The sequence below is a fragment of the Vanellus vanellus genome (genome assembly GCF_965231255.1).
Source record: "Vanellus vanellus genome assembly, chromosome: 19".
Lineage (NCBI taxonomy): Eukaryota > Metazoa > Chordata > Aves > Charadriiformes > Charadriidae > Vanellus > Vanellus vanellus.
Genome location: NC_138924.1, coordinates 13,195,742 through 13,213,831, shown reverse-complemented (window position 1 = coordinate 13,213,831; position 18,090 = coordinate 13,195,742). Strand labels below are relative to the sequence as shown.

At 40.7% G+C, this 18,090-nt stretch overlaps 1 protein-coding gene across 1 annotated transcript in view; it reads right to left on the bottom strand.

Moving 5' to 3' along the window:
* PITPNM3 (PITPNM family member 3) overlaps window positions 1-18,090 on the bottom strand; it is a gene marked incomplete at both ends in the record, with an annotated part of 121,292 nt that overhangs the window by 91,809 nt on the left and 11,393 nt on the right. Inside the window, one exon of the mRNA XM_082492945.1 lies at window positions 7,758-7,853. Coding sequence (XP_082349071.1) covers window positions 7,758-7,853 — 96 coding nt within the window. The remainder of the gene's footprint in view (window positions 1-7,757; window positions 7,854-18,090) is intronic.

Sequence of the window (18,090 nt, the reverse complement as noted above, 5' to 3'; positions counted from 1 at the left end):
CAATTAGCTGCTTTAGACATGACCCCAGGCTGTGACAACCTTTGGTGAGCTTCCTGCCCTCATTTTGTTCTTAGATCTCCTGTTACTAAAGCCAAATCATGCTTCTCTCATGACTACATCTGGCTGCTATCTACATCACCAAGGGCCTGGAGCGGTAAACATGCCATGTTGTGCGGCCTGACGAGCAACGGCAGTCTCACTGCAATGTCAGTACATGCTGCTGAGATCTCTCCTCATTATCAACTTTTGCTTCATGCTCTCAAGTGTCAGCTATCAGGAAGTATCAGCTAAAAGGGAGGTTAGTGGGTTTTATTATTTATTCACATATTAGAAGATACACACTTGAATACACATGACTCTTCCCTCAGCTTTGCTCTTCTTCAACCTAATTTTACAGAAAAGTCATAGTCCTACAAACATGATGAATTTACAACAATTTCACATTATGGGCCCCATTCAGAGCAGCACCCTACACAAAAGCATACAGGCCATTCTGTATCAAGAAAGCACAAAATCTCCCACTCATAGCAACAGCTTGTAAGCACTTCCAAGTCCTTTCATTGTCCACCTGAGAGCAGCTGGCAGATGGTGACTGTTCTTGGCCGCAGCAGGCAGTACACAGGCTTAGAGCGCCTTCAGAATCACAGAATCACAGAATCACAGAATTATCAGAGTTGGAAGGGACCTCTAGAGATCATCTAGTCCAACTCTCCTGCTAAAGCAGGATTGCCTAGAGCACATTACTCAGGACTGCATCCAGGCGGGTCTTGAAAATCTCCAGGGAAGGGGACTCCACAACCTCCCTGGGCAGCCTGTTCCAGTGCTCTGTCACCCTCACCGTAAAGAACTGTTTCCGTGTATTTGAACGGAACTTCCTGTGTTCTAACTTGTGCCCATTGCCCCTCGTCCTGTCACTTGGAACCAATGAAAAGAGCCTGGCTCCATCCTCCTTCAACCCACCCTTTAGATACTTGCATGCCATAATAAGGTCTCCCCTCAGCCTTCTCTTCTCCAGGCTAAAGAGTCCCAGCTCTCTCAGCCTTTCCTCATAAGGGAGGTGCTCCAAGCCCTTAATCATCTTAGTTGCCCTTCGCTGGACTCGCTCCAGCAGTTCCCTGTCCTTCTTGAACTGGGGAGCCCAAAACTGGACACAGTATTCCAGTTGTGGCCTCACCAGTGCCGAGTAGAGGGGGAGAATGACCTCCCTCGACCTACTGGCCACACTCTTCCCTATGCAGCCCAGGATTCCATTGGCCTTTTTGGCGACAAGGGCACATTGCTGGGCCATGGATAATTTACTGTCTACCACAACCCCCAGATCCTTCTCCTCCAAGCTATCTCCCAGCAGGTCAGCCCCTAACCTGTACTGGTGCCTAGAAGCCCAAAGTATTCCTTTTGCAGCTCAATGCAGCATTTACCTAAGTTGTAAATACACACCAGGAAAAACTACATAGCACACAGTTCTCCTGGGCAAAGACAAAACAAACCCCACAGAACAACCCACACCAAACAGCCTTGTATTTTATGCTGCACCATCGTGCTGTGCAGCAACTGTCCACCTACCCTTTGGTGTGAATTCAGCAACAATTTTCACTAGCTGAAGCTCTCTTCCCACCTCCCAGCCAAGAGGCAAAGCAGCATTAACTGCAGGTTTTCAGACCACAAAGCGTGTGGTATTGGGTAAAGCAGAGCCATTCACCTCAGCGGGACTCAGTGCACATGGGGCAGCCATGTCACAGCAGCAAAGTGCCAAGAAAAAAAAAGAAAGAGCTTAAAACAGTGGCAAATTCTGAATGACAAACAAACTATAGTGTTCTAGTGATTCCTTTCAGCTGTTGTTACTGCCTGGAATTTGATACTGTCCACAATTACCTTACCATGAGTATTTCAGTACACGTGTTTCGTGAAATGCAGCCATAAGCAGCCCCATGGAAAGAAGAGAGACTGGTATTTCCTCAGCAAAAACCCTGGAGATTGATATTTCATCCTGCATAGTCCTCACCGCCAGGATCTGTGATCCCCTGTATGATACAGAACATATTTTGTGATCCCCTGAAGGCATTTTCTGCTCCACAGTAACATCTCCCACGTAGCAGTGTCTCCCCCAGTCTAAAGCTTTAATACAGGCAATATAGATTCTACCTCAAAATGTAAGTAAAATGGCAGACAATGCATAAAAAAGAATAAAAGAAAAGGAAAAAAAGAAAGAATGTCTGCCAGCCTGAAAGCAGTGATACCAAAATGACCTGTGTGATGACAGACTTGAGGATAACGACCCAGCTGTTAGCTATGTCCCCGGGAACGTGGACAGTACAGACCAAAGAACTGAGACTCTCAGCTCTACCTGGTATCTTAATACAAAGGCAGCCACTTCCCTTAAAATTTCCATTTGTTTTTTCATTTAGCAAAGTCACAGGTCAGTCAGCAACACCAAAATGACATCTCTGATAGAACAGACACAAGCTCTTGCATCCCTGCTCAGAGGGCAGTGAAGACCCACGTTTGCAAAGTAAGTGAAGCCAAGTCTGACGTGTGAGGAAATAGCAGCAAGACTTCTGCGCTGTGGTCAGACACAGCAGTGGAAAGTCAACATGGGGTAAGCAGGAATCCCTATTTAAGGATATACAAAGGAAAGAAAACTCATTAGAAAACTCATTTGAGAAAACTCATTAGACTAGACTGTACTGGACTTCTCTGACAGTCCCATATCTTCTACACACACATCTATTCTTGTGTGTCATAGCTTTTAAAAATACAAACAAAAATGAAATCAGTCTTTTACATGCAAATATGTTAGTTGGGGAGAGACTTGATTCCAGTAGCGATACGGCTTTTCCAGTTTCTATAACTTCTACACACCAAACAGATTAGAATTCCAGATGCTCTCGCTCTTCCTTGCTTTAAATGGTTCTGAGCAAAAACATTCATGTTACTCATTTTAAACACAGAAAAATCCAAGACCTGAGTCTTCTGTCAATTGCACTAATTTGTTTTCCTTGGTTCTTCTCAATTTCTGTCAACATAAAGTATGAGGGAGAAGAGAGCTGCCTGTTTGACAACTGCACGTAGGATTAGTTTTTGTCAGGTTTTCTTTCCTTTCTGATGAATTAAATAGCAGGCTGAATTGGTGAACATATACTCATTTCCAGAGAGCTATCCTGACACACAGCAAATATTTGCCCTGACTGCATCTCTTCCTAACAGTCCTTAAGAAATCTCTCTTTCTTTGTGGATATGCATTTCAGAAATTAGAAGGTGCAACTCAAACACTAATTTAAGACATCGTATTTTGATTTCTCCAATTTTCTTATGGAATAAGATTTGGAAGTCTGCACTAGGCATTATTTCTGCTCAAAATCAATCCAGACAGGCTGCTTTTCATAAACTACTCACCTAGACAGCCTGCAGCACCTTTTTATAGCCGTGCTCTAACCCACATGTCAGCCCCAGAATCCCAGGACACATTTTGACCAGGGAACCACACACTACTGTTACAGCTGTGGCCTTGTTTCAGTGTCATTGTGTCTAGACTCCTTCTCTCCTTATTGTTCAGAAAAATTAAACACATTTCTTGAAGGCTGTAGAATTTACTCTTTCCAAACAGCACTGCAATCTGTCATGCTTCAAGGGTCAAATATTCAACAATAGTTCTCAGACCTAAGTCGTGGCAGCCAACCCACAATCAGGCGAACTTAGCTGAAGTGAGAATACAAAGATTATAACATCTAAAACGATGGTCATAAGTCACCAGTGAAAGCGATTACTTATTGACTATGACTATGAAGTGAAACTCTCCAAAATGAGGCTTACAGTAGCTGTACATGTAAATGCTTGCAAATTTGGCCCTAACCTGTCAAATAACAATATTCAAGTCCCAACCCCTATTGCTATAGTCAATCCTGTGGACTAGACACTAGGAGAGATGCAGCAAGTCAAAATTAAGCACAGTGGTCATTGTCTTATTTAACATTGTGCTTTCTCCCTACAGTGACAGCATTTCACAGGGCCAAACAGATTCAGATTCACTCCCCCAAGTATCTGCAATGCAGAACAGCATCTTCAACACTGATTTTCACATGTGCCACAGGGCACTGCTGCTATCACATTACCCTTCAGCTACTTACAATTCTGCCATAGCTAAAGCCCCTTCCTGAAAGCGTAGAATTCCTCCTGACTGGCAAAGCCAAACCAAGCTTGGAGACCTGATCAACAAGAATGTAGAAAGCTTTTCTGTACCAGAAAATTAATTTATTGTTGACTAGTTCTCTCAATGGGAGGAGACTTCCATAGACTGAGATGGATTTCAAGAGCATGGATTTTCGTAAGAGATGACACAAATACCTTGAGATTTTGGTTTTACCTCAAAAACACAACACCTGCCAGTCTTATGGTTAAAAAAGCAAATAAAATCATATGCCACACACAGCCTCTCCCCAAAATCTCATTTACACATCCACATCAGCTTTGTACCTATGACAATTTACGTCACTCAATCTGATGTTAAATTCCCATAATAATGAAGCATCCATCTGGGGAAAGAAAAAGAAAAAAAAAATCTAGGTGCAAGTATCATCTGAATACCAGCTGCAGTGTCTGTAAGCCTACCCACGACAATAAAGATTACAAGGAACAAATCAGCTTATAGCATCCATATTTCGTTCCTCTCTCTGTGCAGACAGCTGGAACATCCCTGTGCTAAAAGTCTCTTTCAGATAAGATAGCCATTTGGTTCAGAACAAGGAAAAAATAATCAGTGAATTTTCTGAAACATGCATTCGTGTGCATGCACACACACAGAGCTCACAGCTCTTCACTCAGAGCTCTCAAATTCCTCTTCAAATAGAGATGGGTTGCTAAATCCCAGCTCAGAAGAGCAGATATGAGCTGATTTCAGGCTGGGCATGAGCTGCCATTGTGATATCAAGACAACATATAGTCAGGCTTTGCGCCTCAGCCTACCTATAAATTTTTAAAAAACCTCTTATTTACTTTTCTGGGTCACTTATTTCTTACTTTTCTGTGGATTACTTCTTGATTCTCAGATATAGAACCCTCTACACCAGCCAAGTCATTATTACTGTAAGCCTAGCTGTACAGGAACAAGGAAAAAAAACGGTATTTGATGCATATCTCATGTCTCAGACTTCAAAAAGGCTCTGAACTGAATACATATCTTATCCATACAGACAGCAAATGAGGGAATTTTGTTTCCCCGGCATGTACTTGAGTGTGTTGTTTGTTTTTTTTAAACAACAAAACAAACAAACAAAAAAACCCCAAACCAACCTACCATAGGAATCCTTTCAAATTAAGTCAGAAAGAACATCTGCACCTCTTTTTCTGCACAGTGGCTCTGGACTCTTTTCTAGCTGTGGTAAATCAAGACGATGCAAGCATGTTTCTGAACAAACGCGAAGTCCACAGTCAGTTTCACAGATTCTAGAGATACAAGGATCCATTAAACCATTTCACCAGAACAAGCCACATCAAATAATTTCATCCTGTTACACCCGATCAACCAAACACAAATGATCTGACTTTCATAAAAACATTACTCCAATATCCATCTTCATTTAGAACTGCCTGATTTCAACGGACAGTTGTAGCATTCTAGGTAAGGCCAGAATTTTATGCCAAGTTTTCAAATTCCATTCTATTTTGAAAACTTCTCCTCCCCTGTTTGATTGAGGCTGTTGCCTACAGGGGGCAGGAGGAGGCAATTAAAAAAAAATAATCTAACTACATGTAAGCAGTTTGTCTTTCAAGTTTAAAGTTGTCATAAGTTTTACAGCTACAGTAGGCAATTTACAGAAAGTAAAGTAGAAAATAAGTGGTTCACCATCAGATAAAGTTACCATCATTGTCAGAGCAACTGGCAGATAAACTGAAGTCGCGGCATCCTAGATCCAAACGTGTACTTTGAATAATACACAGTAATAATCAGATTAATACTAATTATGGCTCTGCAAAACCAGCTTCTATAGGAAAATAATATTGGAAATTCAGCCTCACAGAAATAAATTAGTGAGTTATGAGTGAAGTTGCTTCAAAGCTTCCAAACCACTCAGAGGACAGAGCTGATTCCCCCATAAAAGCTGTTTCATTTTCACTGCCTACCTCCTACCCTCTGCATTTTTAAAGAAACTTGAAAACTCCTGATGTAACAACTCCTTCATGCTAAATATCAACTCAAGCTTATGCCAGGATAAAAACACAAGAATCGGTCACCTACCATTTCTGCAACAATTCCACCCACAAAGAAAATTAAAACATGCTGAAATATGAAGTTCACTGCAAGACAGCAGATGTGAAATGCCAAATACTGCTTTAAAAACACCATATATCTACAGAAATCAATTCGGCACACAGCAACAAGACCGAAGCCAATGCAGTCCTATAAATGCAAATTAATTTGCTCTGAAACAAGCATCATTCAAGAAGAACAGAATGCTGGGAAGTAAAGGGATATTCTCTCTGTACCATAAATAACAACAGAGGGAGAAATTGAGTGACAATCTTAGCCATGCAAATGTTTTTGCACTTAGACATCAGCAGAATGTTTGCTGAGTGTCCTGTTAGTGAAGCAACCAAAATAAAAATAAAAAGCACAGCCAAACCCAATCCAAGTTTCCCATGGGACAGTTGAGTTTTCCACTTTGGATTAGGTTTACTTTAAACTAGAAAAGAAGTCTCAATAAATATTTGGAGGTAGGGGAATCCCTCTCCTTTCCATAGAATCAGAGAATTGTTTGGGTTGTAGGAGACCTTTAAAGACCTTCTAGTCCAACCCCTCCTGTCATGGGCAGGGACATCTTTCACCAGATCAGGTTGCTCAAAGCCATAGGCATTGCTCTGTACTTAATGGATTCAGTTTGCTACAAAAGCCAAAGGACATTCAAAAAGTTTATTCCATCACAGTTCATTCCTGACTTCCAGGTAAACATGAGGACATAAGGACAGCTCAGTCTGGCCTCAGTAGCCTACACTATGAAAAGTCCTACAGTTGGATTTCACAGGAGTAGCAGAATTAATCCTCCCTTGCTGGTTATTCTCTTCAGAAAAGCAAATGAAACATGTCAGAAAAGCATTAGATTTGGCTCCTTCAAACAAAACAAAAACCAGAGCCCTCATCTCCCAATGTAGGTGGGACGTTGTGTGCACACAACCTACGGAGTTTACTCCCGCTTCAGAACAAAACATGTTAAACATGTTAAAGAGCGTGCCAAGATTCAGGATCTCAACAAATGTTGTAGGGAACATTGCATGTTGGATTCATCCGATTAAATCCACAGGCATTAAGATATTGCTTCTTCTTGAACAAGCAGAGGTCCCAGTCACTTTAATCTAAGTTTTGCCAGAGTGGAAAATCTAGGCCATTTTAGAAGTTGGCCATCAGTACCACAGACACTCATGGCCTTCACCAGGAACTGTAAACAAGAGCACCCCAACTGTAGCATCATATACTACCTGACCTGTAAACAAGCTGGGCCCAAGAGACCCCTTGAAGCTCTGTACTGTAGTAGTCGTTCTGCTTCTGATGCCAGATCCAGCTCATGGCAACTTGCACACCCACCCCAGCACTTCACCCATCTCCCGTAAATTTATGTCCATTCACAAATCCTTGAGAGATCTGATGGGTTTTTTTCAGATCTCGGTGTGATGAGGACAATATTGTCAGTTCATCCCCAAAGGAGCTTAGTGACTTGCTGCAAAATTGGGGAAAGAATGGGGAGGGGAGGACAAAAACATGTACTGACCTCGCGCGTCAAAGAATTCGTCATCGGAGCTCTCCACAGAGTCTTTGAGGACATTCTGCATGTGCCACTGAGCACCACTGAATCGATGCAGGCCAGCTGGAAATAGAGAGACTCACATTAACCCACGGGAATGCTCACCTCTGCTCCAGGCTTAAAGAAAAAAAAAAAATATTAATAAACAGTTTGTGTAGATGGCTCAGGAGGATAACTTTGGTCAGTGCACATACTTTAATCTCAACAGTCAGCTAGAATTCTCAGGATGGCACAAAAATTACACGTCTCGCTTCCACCTAACAAAAGTTATTAAAACAAGTTCTTGTTAAAGATAAGCCTGCATCACTTTCAGCGAATTCAGTGACTTGAAAAGATACATTCTTCCCAGTTGAATTCACTAAGCTGTTCAATTCCAACACTCAAACTGTACATTGTTTCTAAGACATGCCAGCAGTGTTTCCCCAGGACATGGCAGTAGCTCCCATTTAAATTCAATTTCACTTCTAAAAGAAGTGCCATCCTATTTAGCTCACAGATTTACAGACAAACTACTGAATTCTCACTCACTGAGCTGTTTCCGTCAGGCAGCTTCGTTTTGCTGGAGCCCGGGGCTGTCATTTGAAGCTTGCCATTTGAAGACAGGAAGGCAAAACCACATTAGAATAGCTACAGTAACAGATACTGCCAGGACAACTTAGATGGTCCCAATGGATTATCATACTCCAAGTAATCTGTAATTAGTAAATCAGACCTGCCTAACTGTATGGTTTCTCCTCACATCTACAGCAACCCGACACTAGAAAGTAGTAGTGAAATACATTCCTCATACGAACAATAAAGTCTCCCCTAAATCAATGGGAAACCAGGGATCAAATCCACCATATCCGTAACAACACTACAGCTATTGTAGAAAGGACCTTCATTACCAACCAGAATAGTGTCCTTGGCTTTATTCATTTCTCAAACAGTGGCATCAGACCTGAAATCTAATATCCTGAGGCCCTGTCCAAAAAAGCATTCTCCTTCTCCCAGTAGTAAAAGAGCAACTCAAGCAGGGAAAGGCATCCTCTACATTATTCTGGGGGAAACATGCCACAAGGTCACAGCCTTTTGTTCTACTTTTACTCCATCTATAGCTGAACTAATCAGAAATACAAATGAAAGGTGGTGGGAGGAAGCAGATTTTAGCTGGCCAAGAAGAGAGTAAAAATAATAATCAGTTAATAGCATTTTAATAGCTTTAAAAAAAAAAAAAAAACAAACAAACCAAAAGCCATTCAAAATAACTGGTTATTAAGGAGTCAGTGTTAATTACAAGAGTACTGTGTGTGTATTGGGAATGTGTCCAGTGATATTTGGCAGCTCACAGAGAATGCATAAAGATCATTATATTTACTGTTACAGATTTCTGGAAACTTTTACTAACGATAGGGGAGAGCAAACTGAATGTTCCCTTACCAAACAATACCTTGCTGTGCCTCCATTCAAATACAAATATCCTAAAACTTACCACTATAGTTGTCAAATTAGTGGTAGAAAGAACACATTTCTGAACTTCTAATGAAGAAAAGTCAATGCTTGGAAGAGCAGGAATACCAAATTTTCAAAGCACAAGAATGGGAAGCACCACAAAAAAGCCAGAGCGACAGATGGGAAAGGGAGAATTCACAAAAGTCAGTCTTTGGATAAGAGCTCATACACTACAAAAGAGCAGAAGGAAGGAATAGTCTGCCTCACCTTTGGAGATGTTAGATCTGAAAAACAAAATGTAATATTATTATTCTTAGTAGAAAAATTCTTAAGTAAATTACTCTTTTTCAGCTTATGTAGAATATTAGATTTCCTGACCACAGGCCTTCAGACCTAAGACCAGAAAGAAGCAAGGCAGTAAACTAGAAAATTTATGAAGAATTTATAAATGAGAGGCAGGTCCACAGAACATGACAGCAACCATGAGACAGAGAGAATGACAAGAAGGCAAAGGACTACCTTGAATATCTCAAGTGTTCAGATTTTTCCTCTGCAAGAAAACAGCTCCTCACTCAGTTACTCGGGGTCAATCAAGTATCTGTAACTGAAGCTGAATTTCTGTGCTATGGATGTTTATTAAACCACGGGAATATTCAAACTAAGACAGACTACATTGGTAACAGACAGTTAATGCCTTTTAGGGTCCTGTAGATGCAGACACTCCCATACTGAACATAAATTTCACACTGAGAAAATTCTGCTCAGATTTTCCAGACCAGATGTCTGTACTGATGATAGTTCTTCCATGGATAAAAAACCGAAGAGTCCGATTTTCATATATTTTGAGCATTCAGTGACTCCACAAGAAGCCAGAGGGCTACATTTGCAGTAACTAACAAACAGAAGTGCCACAACAAAAAATACCGTCTCATGGCAGCAGATAATTTGTTTTGAAGAGATATTTAGGGACTTGACTTTCAGAAGTTCATTTCTCTGCACTTTTTATAGCTGCATAACTGTATGCCTCTAGTCAGGCACCACAAATGCTGGTATCCAAAGCCAGCAAACACTGGGAAAAAGAACAAACAAAAACAAACCAGAAGAAACAAGTATTTAGCATTTTGGATAATTATTTTCAGGATTTGTCTTATCATGATTTAAAAGATCCTCCAATTTTTGTTATGTCCGTCAGCTATGGATTGGTGAAGTCTCATTCAACATGGTCTCGGGCTTCCACAACTCTCCAGTAAAAGCTTAAGATTCAAACCAGAAGGACCCACACATTCCTGATATCTAGTCCCCTTTCAAAATCCACCTTCAAAGAACAAATACTAAAAGCTACAGGATTAATCCAACACCTGCAATACATGGACCAGTTCCTTCCATTTCATGGTATATATGCTTTCTCGCCTCAATTTTTATTTGGTTCCTCTGCTAAAGACAGACGGTTCTTCTGGGAAGCAACTGTCTGCTACTGTTTGTCTCAAAATCTGTTAGGTAAAAACATTACTATGACAAAGACAGCAAATAACATCAAAAACACTACAGAAATCACTGAAGAGCAAGGTAGTTTCAGCATCTGTATGATTCACTGATTTGTATCCAATAATAATAAAGGCATTTTCAGCATGGTTTTCCCAATCAAATAAAAATTAATTCAGATCAAGACATATGTGACTGTGCTCCGCTTCTGCACATCAGAATTGAACTAGAATTTAGAATTAAAGGATTCAGAATGTAAATTGTAAAAAAAAAAAAAACCCCAATGTTTCATTCCAGAAAATTTCAACTGAATTGTGAAAATAATCTGTCCGAACACTCTTTTGGGTTGATAATGTCAGCATGCAAAAGCTGTGTAGGCTTAATAAGAACAAAATAATCACTTAGATGCTTCTGAACCTGTTGTAATAAGTACGTCTAAATGCCTTTGAGATACAACCTGAATTGTTTTTCAGCAAAAGGAGGTAAAAACAAAACAAGTAGGTTTACAGAATCACAGAATGGTTGAAGTGGGAAGGGACTTGTGGAGTTCATTCATCTGGTCCAACCCCCTTCTGAAGCAGGTCACCTAGACCAGGTTGCCCAGGACAATGTGCAGACAGTTTTTGAGTATCTCCACGGAGAGAGACTCCACAGCCTCTCTGGGAAACCTGTGCCAGTGCTCGGTCACCATCACAGTTTAAAAAAAAAAGTTTCCTGGTGTCCAGAGGGGAAAATCCTGTGTGTTTCATTTTGTGCTCATTGCTTCTTGTCATGTCACTGGGAACCACTGAAGAGAAGCTGGCTCCATCTTCTTCACACCATCCCTTCAGATACTTGAGCTGGTAAGCGCAATACAAGACCACTGACTAAACATCTCAAATACAACAGAAGAAACATCGATGAGTACTGCTGTCACCTCACCTCTCTATTTCCAAGACCTTTGCAGTCCACCACACACAAAACCAATATGCTTACAACTTCTACAGACCACCATTAAGTAAAGGTGCCATGGCTTGTACCTATTACTACCCTTCCAGGCTGCTGCAAAGCATATTCATCCCAGCACAGCAGAGAACATTCTTCCTCCTCAATGATGCATGACTTCCCCAAACCAGCCCACTAACAGTAATTACAGAATACAGTTGATTGCATTTAAATCCCCACAGGGCGCAGAAATCAGTTTCCTACTGAAGCCATGTTTGACAGCCTTATTGAAGACGGAATGCTAAACAAAAGCTTAAAAAACTATCTTTATTCTAACTGAAGCAGTGGTACTAATATGTGCTCATTTTACATTTTCACCTTTTTTTACCTCTCTTTTTGTTTCTGTTTAAGAAAACCACTGTAACAATATACAATGTTTTTAAAGGTTGCAATTTTTTAAACCATCAGTCCAATATGGAAGAGTTATTTCAAGCTTTTACTTAACACAGTAATGTGCGTATTTAAATTGTTTGTTAAAAAATACCACTGCAAAAGCCACACACAATACACCATCAGGCACTAGGATCACATTTGGTTCTGTTTTTTTTTTTTGTCATGCATCCACTTGAAAAACTCCAATTATGCATTCACCTGATCCAGTAAGTATGATTCACTGAGGACTCATTCCTCATTATGACTATCATTCATTTGCTATGATTCATTGATACAGTAGAGCACTGTTTAAAGACACCACTCTCCCTATACTCCGAGTTCCCTTAAAAATATAGATAAATTTGTACTCATTTTAAGAAAAAGAGAAAAAGATGATCTTCATCCTGAGCTGTTTCCAGACCAAAATAAGGAACAATAAAGCCAAGGTAGACAATTGTGCACACACGGGTGTTTGCAAGTGTGCAGATAAAAAGCCCTGTGACATGAAAGAAGCATCCTAGAGAGACAGTTCTCAACTCTGTGCCTCAAGCTCACACTGCTTAATGGCACAAATGGGCATGGAACTTTATTGGAAAGGGAGCAATCCACAAACTCCATAATGCCAATGGTGGTGGAAGAAGCATGAAAAAAAGTCTCCTATTGCAGTTTCTGGCCCCTGCAGATGTTCACACTGCACTTTATTTCAGCTTTTACTGTTTACTGTCAACAAGTCTAACAAGTTTTATGGAAGTTTTATCTATTTTAAATCAAAATGTTGAAATAGGACAAAACTGCTTTGAGTTTAGAGGACTTTGATTTGAAAATATGGAAAAGTTGACCTTCCTATTTAAGATTCTAATTGAATCTTACAAGTTAATAGGAGCTTTACATATTTACAAGAAAAGGAAGTATTAGTAGATCTATTTTATGGACAGGGACTCTCAGGCACAAACTAATGAAGCAGGTGGATCCAAGTCTGATTTCTGTCACTGAACTTCCCTCCTGTACAGTTGCCTGGTGATGAAAAGCTAAGGGAACAGGGCTTGTTCAACCTGGAAAGGAGAAGGCTTCATGGGGAGCAGGCAGCAGTCTGCCAGTGCCTGTGAAGGAAGCATTGAGGAGGCATAGCAACAGCCTTCATGGTGGTGCAGGATGTGAGGACGGAAGACACTGGATCTAAGTAGGAATGAGTTTCGTATTGGCTTTTTCCTTAAACACTTTCCCCAGAAGAAAAGTCATTCTTTGGAGGCAGCTGCCCAGCACAATCTTCATCCTTTGAAACGTTCAAGGCCCAGCTGGGCAGAGCCCTGATCAACCAGATCTGCTCCCATAGTTGACCCTACTTTGAGCAGGAGGTTCGACTACAAACCTCAGGTCCCTTCCAGTCTGAATTGTCCTATAATCCTAAATCAGAAGGAAAAAAAAAACAAACCTGTGATCTGCTGGGGTAACAGGAAGTAATGAAAACATCTGTAGAGGCACTGAAGAAAAACTTATGGCAAAGATCACATTCATTCACAGAGTTCTGGCAGGAGATGTTTCTGCTCTAAGAGTAAACAGGAGGTAGTAGGAGCAATTGGCATTGGCTAAACTACTGGTACAACAGGGCAATGTCCACAGTGAGATATACAGATCTTAAGACTATGGAGTGTACTTAGAAGCAAGCTGGCTCTATTACTTCAGTAAGTTCATAGCAACCAGTCAAGATTGTGCCAGACACTGCAAAAATACAGAGCAGCATACATCCTGTTACCCTGCAGAACACACAATTTAAACACTTTGTTTGGAAGAGAATAAAATTTCCCCAGCATTCAGAATTGAGTAGGGAAGGTCTGATGGTTTGGTTCAGGCCTATTCTTTCAAATGTCTTTATTTATGTATTTTTAAACACAGTTGTCTATTCTGAACATATGATTCATTTTGAAAATAATCAAGCATGATTCTGGGAAACACAAGAGCTGGATTCCATTCTCAACCCGCTCCAGACTCCTTTTGCATCTCATTCAAAACCAAGGCTAATATTTCCAGAAGAAGCACTAGTATCTAATACTAATACAATAGAAGTACAATGGGAAAATGCAATTGTCAGACCTTGGTATTACTTTTAAACTTCATAATCCATTTAAAAAGTCAGCTAACATTATATTCTGTGAAAGCATTTTCTCACCAGGACAGGTCACTTGCAGCGGGATTTCTTCAACGGTAGCTAGTGCTGATCTGCAGCTGATCAGAGTCAGACTGTGCCTCAAGCCTATAATCTGATTTCCCAAAATCAAAACAAAGGTGCTACAGCCACATGACTCTGGTGGAGTGTAACCTCATAATACAAGTTCCCACCTGTCAAAAACATTCTGGATGGTTAACTTTGGTACCAGACAGCTTCATGACAAAATGAGGCCTTCTCTGCCTGCAGTGAGAACAGGAACATAAAGCTATCAAAAGTACGTGTCATGTGCTTCAGCTGGTTTGATGGAAATATGATGGTGTACCTCCACCTGATCCGAACAGACACTATACTGCAGGATCACAACACACAAATTAATCATGTCCATGACTGGACAGCAAACACAACATTTCTGAAAACTGGTCAACTCTCTCTGCAGTCCTCAGCAATAACACAAGAAGTCTTGATCACATCTCCACCCTGCCATCTAGTTTTACTGGTCTCTTTCCCTGAAGAACCAACACCGTCTAGTGGATGCCCAGACCTACTGGATCCCAACTGCCTTTGCAACCTCTGCAATCAGAGTACACTAGTATCAGCTTTATGATAAAGAAAAAAATGCAATTTACTAATAAAGCCCTTGGTTAACTGTTTTAAAAGATGGATTTTAGCTGCAGTAAAATTGTTATTTTTAAATTAAAATAGAAACCTAATAGTGCACTTCTATCAGAGAGGAAGTTACATGCTTACTTTTTTTTTTCAGCTCTACTTATGTTAAGACTCAGTTTCTGGTGTTTACTTCCTCCAGCTGTTCAAAGTTTATTGCTGCTTCCTGAAATACCTGGGTTATCAGCCTGCAGGTAATTCATACTTCATAAGGCCTCTTCTTAAGGACAATGTGCCAAGACTATCAGACCTACTTCAAAGACACTTAGAGAAATAAACAGTCCATTAAAGAACATCCTTTCCTGGCTACATGATTGGACTTTTCTCCAATCTTACAATTGCTACTGATTTGCTCGATGACAGTGGGGATATTTTCTCTTTCCCCTGTCCTTTACCTGTCTCATTCACTTTAAGTTCTGATCGAAGGGTTTCCTATTGAGCCAAGTCCAGTAGCCCCACGGGTTGCCTGGATCCTGTCAATGCTGGAGGAAAAAAAAAAAAAATTACCTAGTCTTGTGCAGAACAACTGCTACCCACAGCCACACTGTTACTGGATTCCCATTCCTGGTTCAGCTTGGAAGAGCTGAGATGGTGCATCACAGGGAGGCCCCGATAACTCACTGAGACCAGAGGAACATGGTACCCTGCTGACACCACCAGCATCAAGGTCATACATTTTAGCTGGAGATAACAAAGGTGCTTTTTTAACGTTCACAAAGACAAAGCTGCAGGCTGTTGATCATAATGGAATTCACTCTCTCAGTAACTATGATGCCACAACCTCAGCAGAAGAGGAAAGGAATTAGCTGACGAAGATCACCAACTATAAACAGAAGAGGCAACATGCAGAAGAGCTAGAGAAGCTGACTATAGACAGTTGGGCAATAGCAAGCTTGCCATCCACTGTCTCAAAACAAGCCTGCAATCCTTAGAGCAGGCCTGCTGGCCTGAGAAACCTTCTGTACCCTAGCACCAAACACAGAGCAGTATGGCATAAGCATGCTTGGGCAACTAACTCCTTTGACATGTGATTCCCAAAACTGATTTGAGTCAAGCTGGCCTTTGCCTTAATGATATGCAAGGTAGAAAACACAGCAAAACCCCACTAACAGATATTTCTCTGTTGTGCAGGTCAAGAAAGCCAAGCAAGCCAGCTAAAATCCTCATAACCTTCTGGGAAGAGCCAACTGTACAAGCTGGTCCCATTAGACAGCTCTTGGAAAAGGTCTTATTAATCCTCATTCTCTTGTCTCAGAGCAAAAGCTCATTCTCATGCCCTTCTACTGCCAAGTATCATGCATGTGCCAGAAAAGGCAAAGTGCCTTCATTTTAATGAGTCATGCTGAGAGAAGTTTCCAAAGTCATCATCATATGCTTGGAAAAGCACCCAAGGAAGATAAAATATTTTGAACTCTTGATTCTTACTCATTAGAGTGGCAATTAAAAGAAAAACAAAATCGAAAACAAACCAAACAAAAATCTTCACCACATTCATGGTCTTTGGGCAGTATAGGTTCTAACACAATGTTTATAAAAATGCTGTCTCAATAAAATGGAAAAGAATTACCTTGAAACAGCAAGAAAACAAAAACACAAGCATCAAGAAATTGAAAGGGAAGATGTTCCAGAGAATATTTTTCCTCCTGTAATACTAACAGCAGCTTATACCAGGCCATTCTCCAGAAAATAAAACAGCTTTCCATGTGTTAAAACATGTAGAAGAGCACAAAGTATGGGGGAATCCCAGTTTCACTGTGACACCAAGGGTCAAGTTCTTACACAGACAGACTGCCTAACTACACCAAGTGTCATGAAACGTGTATAAAGTTGTACCTGAAATGATCTTAAAGCTTTTTTTTTTTTTGTGAGCAGCTTAATGTTCTCATTCTTGGTAACACAAGCATCCTGCCAGCTTCTGCTCTATAAAAAGTGTGCTTATGCAGAGTAATTAAAGTGACAAATCTATTCCTGAATCTCTAGAGAGGCAGATATCCCTTCACGTATGACAATGCTTTCCACCTGTACATGCCCCCTGGTTCATTAGTACTGACAGTTACTAAGGCTCTTGGGCCAGGGTTTTGGTTTAGCTCACATTTTCTTATCCAAATAAGAGAAAATTAAGCACTTGACCTATCTCAGTATTTAGGTCTAAGTTATCTTGACAAGACCATAAAACTTGAGCTGGAAGGCTCTCCTTAGCTTCCCTCAGTGCAGGTTACCATCACACAGATACCAAACACAGGAGGGGAATTTGGAAAGACAAAATCTGACTCGGATAAAACCAGCAGCCCTGTAGACATAGCTGGGCACACTCTGAACACACCCTGAGCCTGCTGTGCTACTGCGCCTGCTTAACTTTTGTTTCTCCATTCATTCAACTGGCACTGCTCGGCAAACAGGCTCAGGGGGCTTCAAGGCTTATCAATTCTTTAAGGGGGAGCCCACATTCCTATCTTTAAGGGAAGGAAAATAAATCTTGAAGAATTTAATTCCCACTGAAGAACAGTTACATAAGACATATTTGCCTAATAAGTTTGTGATATACTTTGGAGGCAACCATCCAATACGTAAGATGTAATAAAGACAAGAAGGAGTAAAAACAAGAGCTAGGTGGTTTTGTTACGGTTTTTCTTCTTCCCTGCACAAAATTATTGGGAAATCTTGAGTAACAAGAGAGAGAGCTGAGAACTCGAGGTGTAAGCAAAGTACAATGCAGCGCAGTGCAAGATGCATGACCCACGGATAAAACAGCTCTAAGGTGTTTCAGGTCATTTGCTATATCTAATAATTCTGGAGACATTAAGATATTCAAAGCTTCTCTTCAGATCACTAGTAATTCATGCTTACAAGCAGCAGTAGAACATGGAAAGCTGCTCATTTCCCAGGTTTGTACTTCCCAAGTGTTGGATGCAGTGGCTTCCAGGAACGTTTCATATATAGAAGTAAGGGCCCTGTCCAGAAGTGGAAACTGTCATTTCCCTCAGCCACAGAGACAATGCTGACATGACAGTTTGAGGTGTTCACCTCAAGCACAGTATGCTGCCCATGGAAAAATGGAAGTAAATATAAATGCACCTCCCACCAGTGAAAAAAAAGTCAGTAGTTGCACTAACGCTTTCAACTTAAATTCAAAAGACCATGAGCACCTCCCTAACCAATGCCATTCTAATGTTACTTAATCTGGATTAAGTATCTCCTCAT